Raw genomic sequence first — 9,976 nt, forward strand, 5'->3', positions numbered from 1 at the left:
GTTACATTAATTGTTCAAAACTTTTGAAAACCCTCGCAACCTCCCGCTAACGCACTAGATTACACATCGCCGGAAATGGGCCACCGCCATGACACCGGAGACAACCACCATCACGCCGTCGATGGTCTAATAAACCTCTTCACTAAGGCCAATAACGATCTAACTGTTGTCCACAATCGCCTCGAAAAAGAGTTTCGCCAAATCTATCCCGATAACGTAATTGCACACTTTTTCTAGGGTTTAATAATCTGAATTTTATTTGTAATGCGTGTACTTAATTTTGTAACTGTTGCAGGCGAATCCGATGAAACTTGTGTACAGGATCAAAAAGATACAAGATGAATTACCTTCATTAAAAGAACAATGCCGCGAATTACTCTCTGCAAAACAGGTTGTATACATAAACCCTAATTCAGTTATTTTCTATTGAAGATATATGTAATTTAATTTATCTGTACAAATTTCATTAATTAAACTAGTAAAATCAATATTCCGTAGAATGATAAAGTTGTTGATGATTATGGCTTTTAATTTGTAGGTGTTTATGATTAATGCAATGTAGACTGTAATCAATTAGGGTTTATTATCAATTAGAAGCTAACCATTTCCTGATACTTTTTGTGTCATGCAAACCATATAGATATCTGAACCGAAACCACATCTTAAATTCTGAAGGTTTACAATGTTAAAGTTAATCCTCTGCCTATTGCAAACTTGTTATGCGAACTAGCTGTTACAGCTTAATGACACGTACTGTATATCAGTATTTACTTTAAGATTCCAGTGTTTCCACATTGTAAAAGAACAGTTCTTGCCGAAACGTACCTCTTAGTGGAACATATCTTCCTGAAATTTATCTCTTAGAGGAATATATCTTGCTGAAATTGATCTCTTAGAGGAACAGTTCTTGCTGAAATCCATCTCTTAGAGGAACAATTGTTGCAAATTGGGTTATAAAAATCTTTTAAAAAACGCGACAGTGAATTGGACTTCAGTGTATCATTGTATTCGCATTTCAAACAAACAAAAAAAGTAAATAATGGGAAACCTGAAGAGCAAAATGCTTTCAGACATGACTTTTGCAGAATTTTTTTTTGATTGAAAATATAAAATCCACTTTTTATGTTATTTTATAACACTTATTAAAACTCCATTTTGTTGTATTCAATTACTATACTCTTTTCATCATATAGATGCTCATGCTCTTTATGTGTTTTAAGTGGAAAATGTAAACCTTTGAACTTGTTTCAAAATCTTTACTAGTTTTAATTGAGATGAAAAATACCTTCCATTATCGCTAGAATAATCAGGATGTAAGATTGGAGAGACTTTTCTGCAACTAAACGCACCCTAGATATTTGCTTCAGTATTGCACTACCGACGATTGCTTGACTCAACCTATGGTCCGATGCGATGTAACTTGGCGATTACTCGTTATTACTCGGGTATTACTTCTTTCAAGGCCCCGACCAATTACCGCGATTAGCGAGTTTTGCAAACTTGATTTGCTTATACCGAAGCGGATTTTATATTTTTATAAGATTATGATTTTTAAGAACTTAGACACTTTTTGGGAACTAAATGCACCTTAGATGCTTGCTCAACCTAGATTGGTCTAAATTTCTGGCGTGAGTATTAAATTTCATAGCTAAAGCTTTACTTACCAAGTCAATTAACAGCCAACATAAAATTATTAAATTGCATTTCATTTATCAGCTTACAGTTTTAGTATATGAACAATGCATTAAGAAAGGGTTCCTTGCAATTTGAACACATTAACAGTTCATTTATGTATCACAAAGTTGTTTGTGTAACCTAAAATGTGCTACAAGCTAGTAGCACAACCCAAATAAAGTTGATCAAGCTTTGTGTGTCTACTGTCTAACTCGAGATAAGCAAATTGTGTATAAAATTGAATATTTTTTTCCCATGAAATATGTAGGATTTGATTGATAAAGCCAGGACGAATATAGTTGGAAACAGAGCTTCGTTACAAAGGTTACAAACGTCCATGGGTGTTCCGGTCATAAGTGATTCTGAAGATTCTGCCTATACAAACTTTAATGAGGTGATATTGAATTTGCTTAACTTAACAGCATGTATGTGCATTTCTGTTTCATAACACCTAATCTTCCCAAATTTTTTTTTTTATCAAAATACCGTTTATTCCTCTGATTCTAGTTAGTTTTACTTATAGAACACTGTGGTGCTTTATAATTTGATTCAAAGTTACTGTGAAATATGTGAAGTTAATAAAATGTATTTGCTATTATATGTTTTGACTTTTCATGGTTGTGTTTTCCAAGTGGTGCGTATAGATTTTGCACCATTTCCAGTAAACAACCTAAATTCACAACGGCAACATATCCCATGTTTGAACACAAAACAGTGATGGAAACTTTTAGGTGGATCTATCCTAAATTTGTCAGTCTATACTCGTGTTTTTCATAAAGAAAATGCTTAAATTTACACTGGAAAAAGTTTTTTCTTGGGTGGATCCACCTACAAAATTCTGTTATGGTTATGAATGTGTGGTCAACATATGGGGGTTTATGTTGTTGCTACATTTCTTGTTCCTTCAGTTATTATGTATTGAGTATCTTGTGCTGTTTTCTTGCTGTTAATCGAAGAGAGCTTTTTCTGACATCGTAATATTTGATGCTAAAAAACAGGTTATTGATGAATGGACTCTGCAAGTCAGGTCTAGAACAGGTAAAGTGTTTTTTAACTTCAATTTGATAGAGTTTTTATTATGAAATTGCAACCTTTCCATAGAAATATTTGCCATTGTCTAATTGATCATTATCATCAATAACAATTAGTTGTCTCATCGTTTTTTGTTGAATGATAGTTTAGATTTTATGCAAATATTCAAACATTTTATTATTTTAGGAGCCTGTGTCAATGTCAAACATAATAGTATGTAATGATACCATGAATCATTGACGAGAATCTAATAAAATTTGAATTTTTTAGGTGACGAGGTTCATGAAGGTTCAGAGGATATTAATAAGATGCTATTCTCAGCAATTGTTAATTGAATGACTGATCTTGAACTCGCTTTTTAGATTGACCCACAATATATGATAGTGTGTGTTGTTAAGTTGATCGAAGTATCCTTGTATTTGTGGTCTATCCCGTACCCCACTTTTGTGGGATTGGGTAATGTTGTTGTTATTGTATATTTGTGGCCTATCATCTGTGATTTTGATGATGGTTTCCGTTGATATCGAAGCAATGTGTTTAGCCATTTGGAATTAATTTCTTTTCCTGTATATATCGTTGCTTTTTAGGCTTGCGTTAGTGAAGTTGTAGGGTAGCTTTGGCTAAACCTCGAGGCATGTTAGTAAAGTGTAAGGTCGTCTTTTTATCTGCCTTAACGAAACTGTTGTATAAGTCGTTATAGTTGGTAGCATCTTGCTATTTATTTATTCTATATTCTATAAAAGAATATAATAAATATCATATCTAATATTATTGTCAATGAAGAAATTACAGTTAACAACATGATACATAATGTAGAAGATGTAATGAGACAATCTCTATGACAGCTTTACTATCAATCGTTAACTCTTCTGCAGTCGTGCGAATCGAGGGAGTTAAAGAGATCGATCATCATCGATTACAAGTTAGGATTTGCAATCGGCAGTAGGATGTATTTGTTGTGTGTTTGTGACATGTGAATTATATGTTGAATAAATCGTGGGGCAAATACTTTAGGATTTGCCTAAAATATTTATATGGAGAAACAAAATGTAATCGTATTAGGACTAGGATTCCTACTAGGGTATCTTGTTAGTGGGCCTGACTGCAATGTGGACCGTCCTGGTAGACTTATGGTAGGGCATATGACTTACATGTCCTACGAAAAATTAGTATGTAATATGCCTAAGATAATGTGTGCAATTAGGCGTCGGAAGGCTGGCTCGCTACACTACCCTTTGGGCTAGGCCGATTGGCTACACTGCCATTTGCCCATTTGGACTAGGCTGGTTCGCTACACAGCCTTCTGAGCTAGGCATGTTGGTTCGCTACCCGGCCGTTTGGGCAAGGCCGGTTTGCTACACAGCCTTTTGAGCTAGGCACGTTGGTTCGCTACACGGCCGTATTGTCTCTTGTACGATAATGAGTTTAGGTACGCGCTATCGCGTATCATTAATAAACATAAGCATTTTAATTTATTGTTTAACGTCCAACTAATCATCTATATAATTTTTATGGTTAAGCACCTTCAGATATCATTACACAAATGTTTCTATTATATATTTCACACCTAATTTAATTTAACATTTGGTTATAATTGAATACGATGGCAAAATAAATAACGCAATATCCTTTAAGGTGTATCTGGATGAGCTAGCTAAAATTGAAAGTTAAAGTTTCTAGTTGAGTACTTGAACTTTCTTTTCAAGTCGGAAACTAAAAAGGACAAATATAAAATTGTAAAATAATATAGTAAAGAGTGTTTACCCTTTTCATAAGTTATTTGAAGCTTCATATATATGTAGAATTCTATGTTTTAAACAAGGTTTTAATGATTTTTTTTTATAATTTTGTATACAAATAAAACTTTAAAAAAACTTTTGAAAAAAATAAAGCTAAGCTGGTATGAACTCTATGCCGAAGTAGCCAAACACTCCCTTGGATAATATCTCCAGTTTTACTTTTTTTTTGAAAAAAAAAAAAAGAAAAAAAAAGAAGATAAAGCATCGAATAAATCATAGTGGAGTAAACATATCACAGCTACCACTTAAACCTACCAATCGATTCACACACACTAATCATCCCCTCAATAATCTCACTAGATACAAATGGAGTTAACCTTAGATCAGCTAAAACAGTACGATGGCTCAGATCCATCAAAACCCATTTACATCGGCGTCAAAGGTCGCGTCTTTGATGTGAGTACTGCCACATCCTTCTACGGTCCCGGCGGTTCATACGCCATGTTCGCCGGTAAAGATGCCAGCAGAGCCCTAGCTAAAATGAGCAAGAACGATGAAGATGTAATCGGGTCACTTGACGGACTCACTGAAAAAGAATTGGGCGTTCTTGCTGATTGGGAAAGGAAATTTGAAGCTAAATACCCAATTGTTGGTTCTCTCGCTGCTTAATTTTCTTGTTACAAATGAACCCTAAATTATTATTATGTTTATGTCTAAGTCTAAGTGTGTTGGTACCTTATGATTAAGCTAATGATGATGGTGTGTAACGGTGTTAAATATTTTGGTTTGAATAAGAAACTTATTTATGTGACTTGCTAATTTTCAAAAAAAAAAATTTATGTGACTTGCTAATTATTCTCCTTGTTAGACAATTAGTTCACGTTGATATGCGTGGTTCTTGAGTTTTTATGATCAAGTACATAACCATCATAGCCTAATGGGTTAATCAAGCTAGACTATGTTAATGAAGTTCTATTTCATATGGTCTTTTCTGGGTTAATCAAACTAGACTATGTTAGTGCTCATAACCATCGTAGCCTAATAGTTCGGGTCCTGACATGGGCGGATCTAATGTATCGGCACTGGTAGCACGGTCTACCAGTACCAGTGAAATACGCGATGTAGTGAAATTTTTATGGGGGGTTTTAATTAGTGATACCATAAGATTGTAATTTTTTTTTGAGTGACATCAGTCTAAAGTTTTTTAAGCTTTTAATTAGTGACATCTGTGACTACATGCCACTTGTCCTAATGTATATTAGGGTGACATACATGGGATTAAAATTACTGCCCTTTTCCCTGGTAGCCTGAATTTGAAAAATAGTATCTGTTAACCCGTTTACTATGATAGTGCTCATAGTTTTTGATTGTGAGGTTAGGGCACTTCGGCCTACCTCAACTATGGTACTTAGCTCAAGATGTAGGAGATTGAATATTGTAAAGAGATAGTGGTTAACTTAAGTTACTTAGCTCCTATTGCTTGTATACTTTATAAGGTTGGGAATCTTAGATCCTTGTGGTTTTTGTTGTTCCTTTCTTCATGGATTCTTTTATCGGTATGACGTCTTTGATGCAGGTCCTTTATCAAACACGTTACTTGACATATTTTTCATGACTTCATGTCTAATACTCAAAGCACATACCTTTTGATTAGTGAATGTTATCCCTTTATCAATCGATGCATATGGAGAAAAATCTATTGTTGACCTGAATGAATCTGTTGGTTTTATGTGCTTATATAAAGGGCTACTTTATTATAAACCTTATAAGATAGAGCACTTGAAAGTGAGTATCAAAGGTATTAATTGGCATGGATTTTGTGTTACCTATCCAGATTCCATAGAAAATGCAGATTCAGCTCATATGGGATTAAGTAGCCTGTGGGAACAAGACCCAAGTTATGTAGTGCCTTGTGTAAGAGATTAGACCCAATCTTGTCAATGCTTGTAATCCTTCATTAATTGCGTTTGTTCCTAAGATTAATGACCCAATATAGATCTATAATTTTCATCAATTTAGTTTACTTGGTTGTTTATACTAGGTTCTTTCAAGAGATTGTGGTGAAAGTAATTCATAAAGTCGTCGTTCAAATCATTTGATATACGATGTTCATTGTCTGTAGACAAATGCTTGATGACATTCTAAATTTATTTGATAGTATTAAGGGAAATCTTTTCATCGGATTTAAGAAGCGAATGTTACTCAGGTTGGGTTGAAATGGTGTTCATGGATTTAATGTTGTCTTTCTTTGGCTACAATACAATATTGGAGCTTGTCAACAGTTCTTTTTTTTAAGGCAAGTATTTGGAATTACTGACGGTGGATTAACCCACCGCCCGATCATTTTTCACGCACAAATGCGCTTTTGGGCGGAAACCCGAACCGCATTTCAGGGATCTGATCCTTAAACCATCCAGAGGGCAAGCGGGAGCGGACCGAAATTCTGGAATAAGGGTCGGTAAAAACCTCCCCGGGGTCACTCCATAAATCGAGTAAATACCGTGGGATGTTTTAATGGAGGGACTCAAACTTGAGACCTCACACTCCCATCCAACACACAAGGTGTTAGGTGTTAGGTGTACCACTAGACTACAAGGGCAGGTTCAATAGCTCTTCAATAGTTCTTAGATGACCCATTTTGATCCAAAGAATTCATAATCGAGTGTGGCCTTAGATGACCCATTTTGATCTTTATTTTTTTTTTTGCTTATTGTGACAACAGCTCTTCAAGTTATCAATATTGAAGCTTGTAACAAGATGTCAAGATGTATAAAGCTCTTTTCTTAAAGGGTGGTGGCTCTAACTTATTGCTTCTTGAATATTCTGATGTGTTATTTTTCGGGTAGAAGTATGCTCGAATAAAGAAATCCTTTAATGTATTTTCTGGTGTTTTCAAGAAGACTCGTGATTATGTTTTAATCTATCGAAAACCAAAACTCGGTGTATGTTGGATGTTTCTCTTGGTTGATTGCAAACTAGAAAAAGTGACTTTTCGAATTGAATATTCATATTTAACGTAGCGTTGTGTATTTACAGAATTATAAACGTGTTACCACAGGTGTATTTGGATACACGTGGTTAGTATCTAGTATACATAATGGTATGCACGTTTTTGACGACAGGAAGATTGCCTAAAAAATATGAACGGAACCGTCGATATGATGCAGTTATTTTGAGTTGTTTATTCTACGTGTATGTATATGTAAGAAAATTAGCCCGGAATATTTAACATTTTTTAAAATACGTCTGTCTCGCGTATAGTTAGTTGCGTTGTGTGTGTAAAATTATTTCGAGAACGGTGATGTCGAATAAATTTAATGTACAGCGAGCGAGAAGATAGGTCCCGTTAAAAATGTTGGAGGAGTTTATTTAAGATTTTTTATTAAAGTTATGAATTTACATTTTACCCCTTGTTTTGGGGGTTAGAAGTGTAACTTGTGGAAAGTTTGGGGGCGTTTTTTAATCTTTTTTAGTGTCGTTTTCATATTATCAAACCACCAAAATTTGCATTCTAACTAGGATTGTGGTCCGCGCGTTGCCGCGGATTTTGTGAACTTTTTGTTAGGTATTTCGTTGATATGTGTGTATTCAAGAGGTTTTCTACTGGATGTAGACATTGCTAGTGATCATCTCCCACCCCTACCTCAATATTAAGCAATAACATTTAGAATCTAATTTTGTTGTGTTATAAGTTGGAAGAAAAACAACCTATATATTTTATATTCATAACTGTTTATCAATCATCAATTATTGTACATGACTTTCATCAAATCAACAAAAGAAAAAGATGAAGAAAAGATGTATTACCTCACAAATTAGCAGCAAACACCTGCATATATGATGTTCGTAGTGAGTTCATCTCATGTGCGTTGCAGAGGGAATGTGTAAGGGTAATTGATTTCAAGTTGAATCGCCACTTTGCTTACTACCTGAAGAAGAAATAAAAAACAGTTTATATTAGCTCTCTCAATTATTATTTTTTAAAGAAGTTGAGGCATAATATATTTAAATATTTAAAACAAAACAGGGATCAATTGGGCTTACAAATGACCGTGAGCACTCATTTGATGATTCAGCTGATGCCTTATGTTTCTCCTGAAATAAATTGTGGAGTTTGTTAGCTATTTAACACAATTAATAAAAGCAGTTTACCTTCACAGGGGTACTATGGTATTTACTATGGTATACAAAATAATAGGAAAAAAAGGGAGGAGTACGATTGAACCTAGGTGTTTTCAAATGATAGTCTCCAATGAAAACAATTTTAGCCAACAAAAACGCAAACAAAAATAGAAACTAATAGAGCAATAAGAAACAAAAACAATTTCAATTCAAAAAAACCAAGCAAATGCACAATATAAAAATTGTCTGAAGTATAACCATAGCAATTTACCATTAAATTAAAGGCTAAAAATGCACAATATAAAATGTCCCAAAAAAACAGTTTATAATAGCTCTCTGAATATATAACTCATGGCATGTGTATAATAATATACTTACACTACACTGAGTGCTAAAAATATGTGACCTGATGTGCGTCGTCCATTTCGATGCCTTCAACTGGATTCTTTGCACGGTATTAAATCTATATCAAAACTGATGAATACTTCTCTGAATAAAAACCTGTCCAACATATGCCATTTAAAATTGTTATCTATCAAAAGTTATTATTAATCAAATTAAGTAAACCAATATTTAAGAGAAACAAAAACACATAAACTACAACATTCATAGTCGGAATCATTCTACGAATACGGTGTTGTATTGTTGTAAGGTTACTGTCCAAAAAATATCCTTCAACTAAATCACCTCTTACACCTATGGTCAGAAAGAAATTATTATTTACAAAATGTAATAAAAAAGTAGCTGATCATTGATCACTTACAAATCACCACTTATAAAAAAGTGTCCGAATGTAAATGTCAATATAAATATAAAATAAGACTTGGGAAACTAACAAATGATATCAGTAGCGTCACTATAGATTTGTCAACCTCCGTCTTTCCTCTGGAGACCGACGAACAGTGTAAGATATGAAGTTGTAGCCGAAGCTCAAACATAAGTCATAGCAACTGCGCAACAGTGATACAAATTATAATTAAAGTAAGTTATTAAATTTAGTAGACAAAAATAGCACTTAGGTTCAGATCTGGAGTCGTAGGTTTCGGACAGAAAAAGATTAGAAACTCGTGATGGCTGCAAACACAAATAGTTGCACATATGGTATGCCGTCCTAGGTTTTGCCCTGCCAAAATACGAATGAAATCTTCTGTAGCCGTTAGTAGCAATGATCATCATAACCTTTGTTTTCCATATTTGGGAGATAAGTAAACTTAGAAACCCGACATGGCTGCAAACATTGTATGTCGTCTTAGGTATTGCCATGCCAAGATATGGGACAAAGTTTCTAAATACCTTACACATCCTAAACATCTGTCCAGAAAATAAGTTTGATCATCATAACCTTTATTTTCCATACAATATCAACATCAATACAACCACCATCGCCACTATCAAAGTTACCACCGTCA

General features: G+C 34.2%; 2 protein-coding genes and 1 long non-coding RNA gene across 3 annotated transcripts; 2 read left to right on the top strand and 1 right to left on the bottom strand.

Annotated features, from left to right (window-relative positions):
* On the top strand, nt 1–3,373 carry LOC139850262 (uncharacterized). Its single transcript, XM_071839845.1, has 5 exons — nt 1–216; nt 296–391; nt 1,943–2,068; nt 2,673–2,712; nt 2,977–3,373. Exons 1-5 carry the CDS (start codon nt 76–78, stop codon nt 3,039–3,041), a joined length of 468 nt encoding a protein of 155 aa, XP_071695946.1. The 5' UTR covers nt 1–75; the 3' UTR covers nt 3,042–3,373.
* Nucleotides 3,374–4,697: 1,324 nt separating this feature from the next.
* On the top strand, nt 4,698–5,116 carry LOC139848310 (probable steroid-binding protein 3). Its single transcript, XM_071838044.1, has one exon. It carries the CDS (start codon nt 4,812–4,814, stop codon nt 5,112–5,114), a length of 303 nt encoding a protein of 100 aa, XP_071694145.1. The 5' UTR covers nt 4,698–4,811; the 3' UTR covers nt 5,115–5,116.
* A 3,373-nt stretch (nt 5,117–8,489) lies between these two features.
* On the bottom strand, nt 8,490–9,665 carry LOC139846778 (uncharacterized). Its single transcript, XR_011759168.1, has 3 exons — nt 9,404–9,665; nt 8,974–9,263; nt 8,490–8,540 (listed from the first exon to the last, which is right to left on the bottom strand). It is a non-coding gene; the product is annotated as an uncharacterized lncRNA (long non-coding RNA).
* Between the last annotated feature and the right edge of the window lie 311 nt (nt 9,666–9,976).

The sequence above is a fragment of the Rutidosis leptorrhynchoides genome, chromosome 5, assembly GCF_046630445.1.
Source record: "Rutidosis leptorrhynchoides isolate AG116_Rl617_1_P2 chromosome 5, CSIRO_AGI_Rlap_v1, whole genome shotgun sequence".
NCBI classification, from domain to species: domain Eukaryota; kingdom Viridiplantae; phylum Streptophyta; class Magnoliopsida; order Asterales; family Asteraceae; genus Rutidosis; species Rutidosis leptorrhynchoides.

Bases quoted from the DNA above. Each gene is read 5' to 3' on its own strand.
- LOC139850262 (XM_071839845.1), top strand. From the start codon at position 76: ATGGGCCACCGCCATGACACCGGAGACAACCACCATCACGCCGTCGAT. The intron at 217-295 runs GTAATTGCACAC...TAACTGTTGCAG, and splicing joins GCCAAATCTATCCCGATAAC to GCGAATCCGATGAAACTTGT. The intron at 2,069-2,672 runs GTGATATTGAAT...GCTAAAAAACAG, and splicing joins CCTATACAAACTTTAATGAG to GTTATTGATGAATGGACTCT.
- LOC139848310 (XM_071838044.1), top strand. From the start codon at position 4,812: ATGGAGTTAACCTTAGATCAGCTAAAACAGTACGATGGCTCAGATCCA.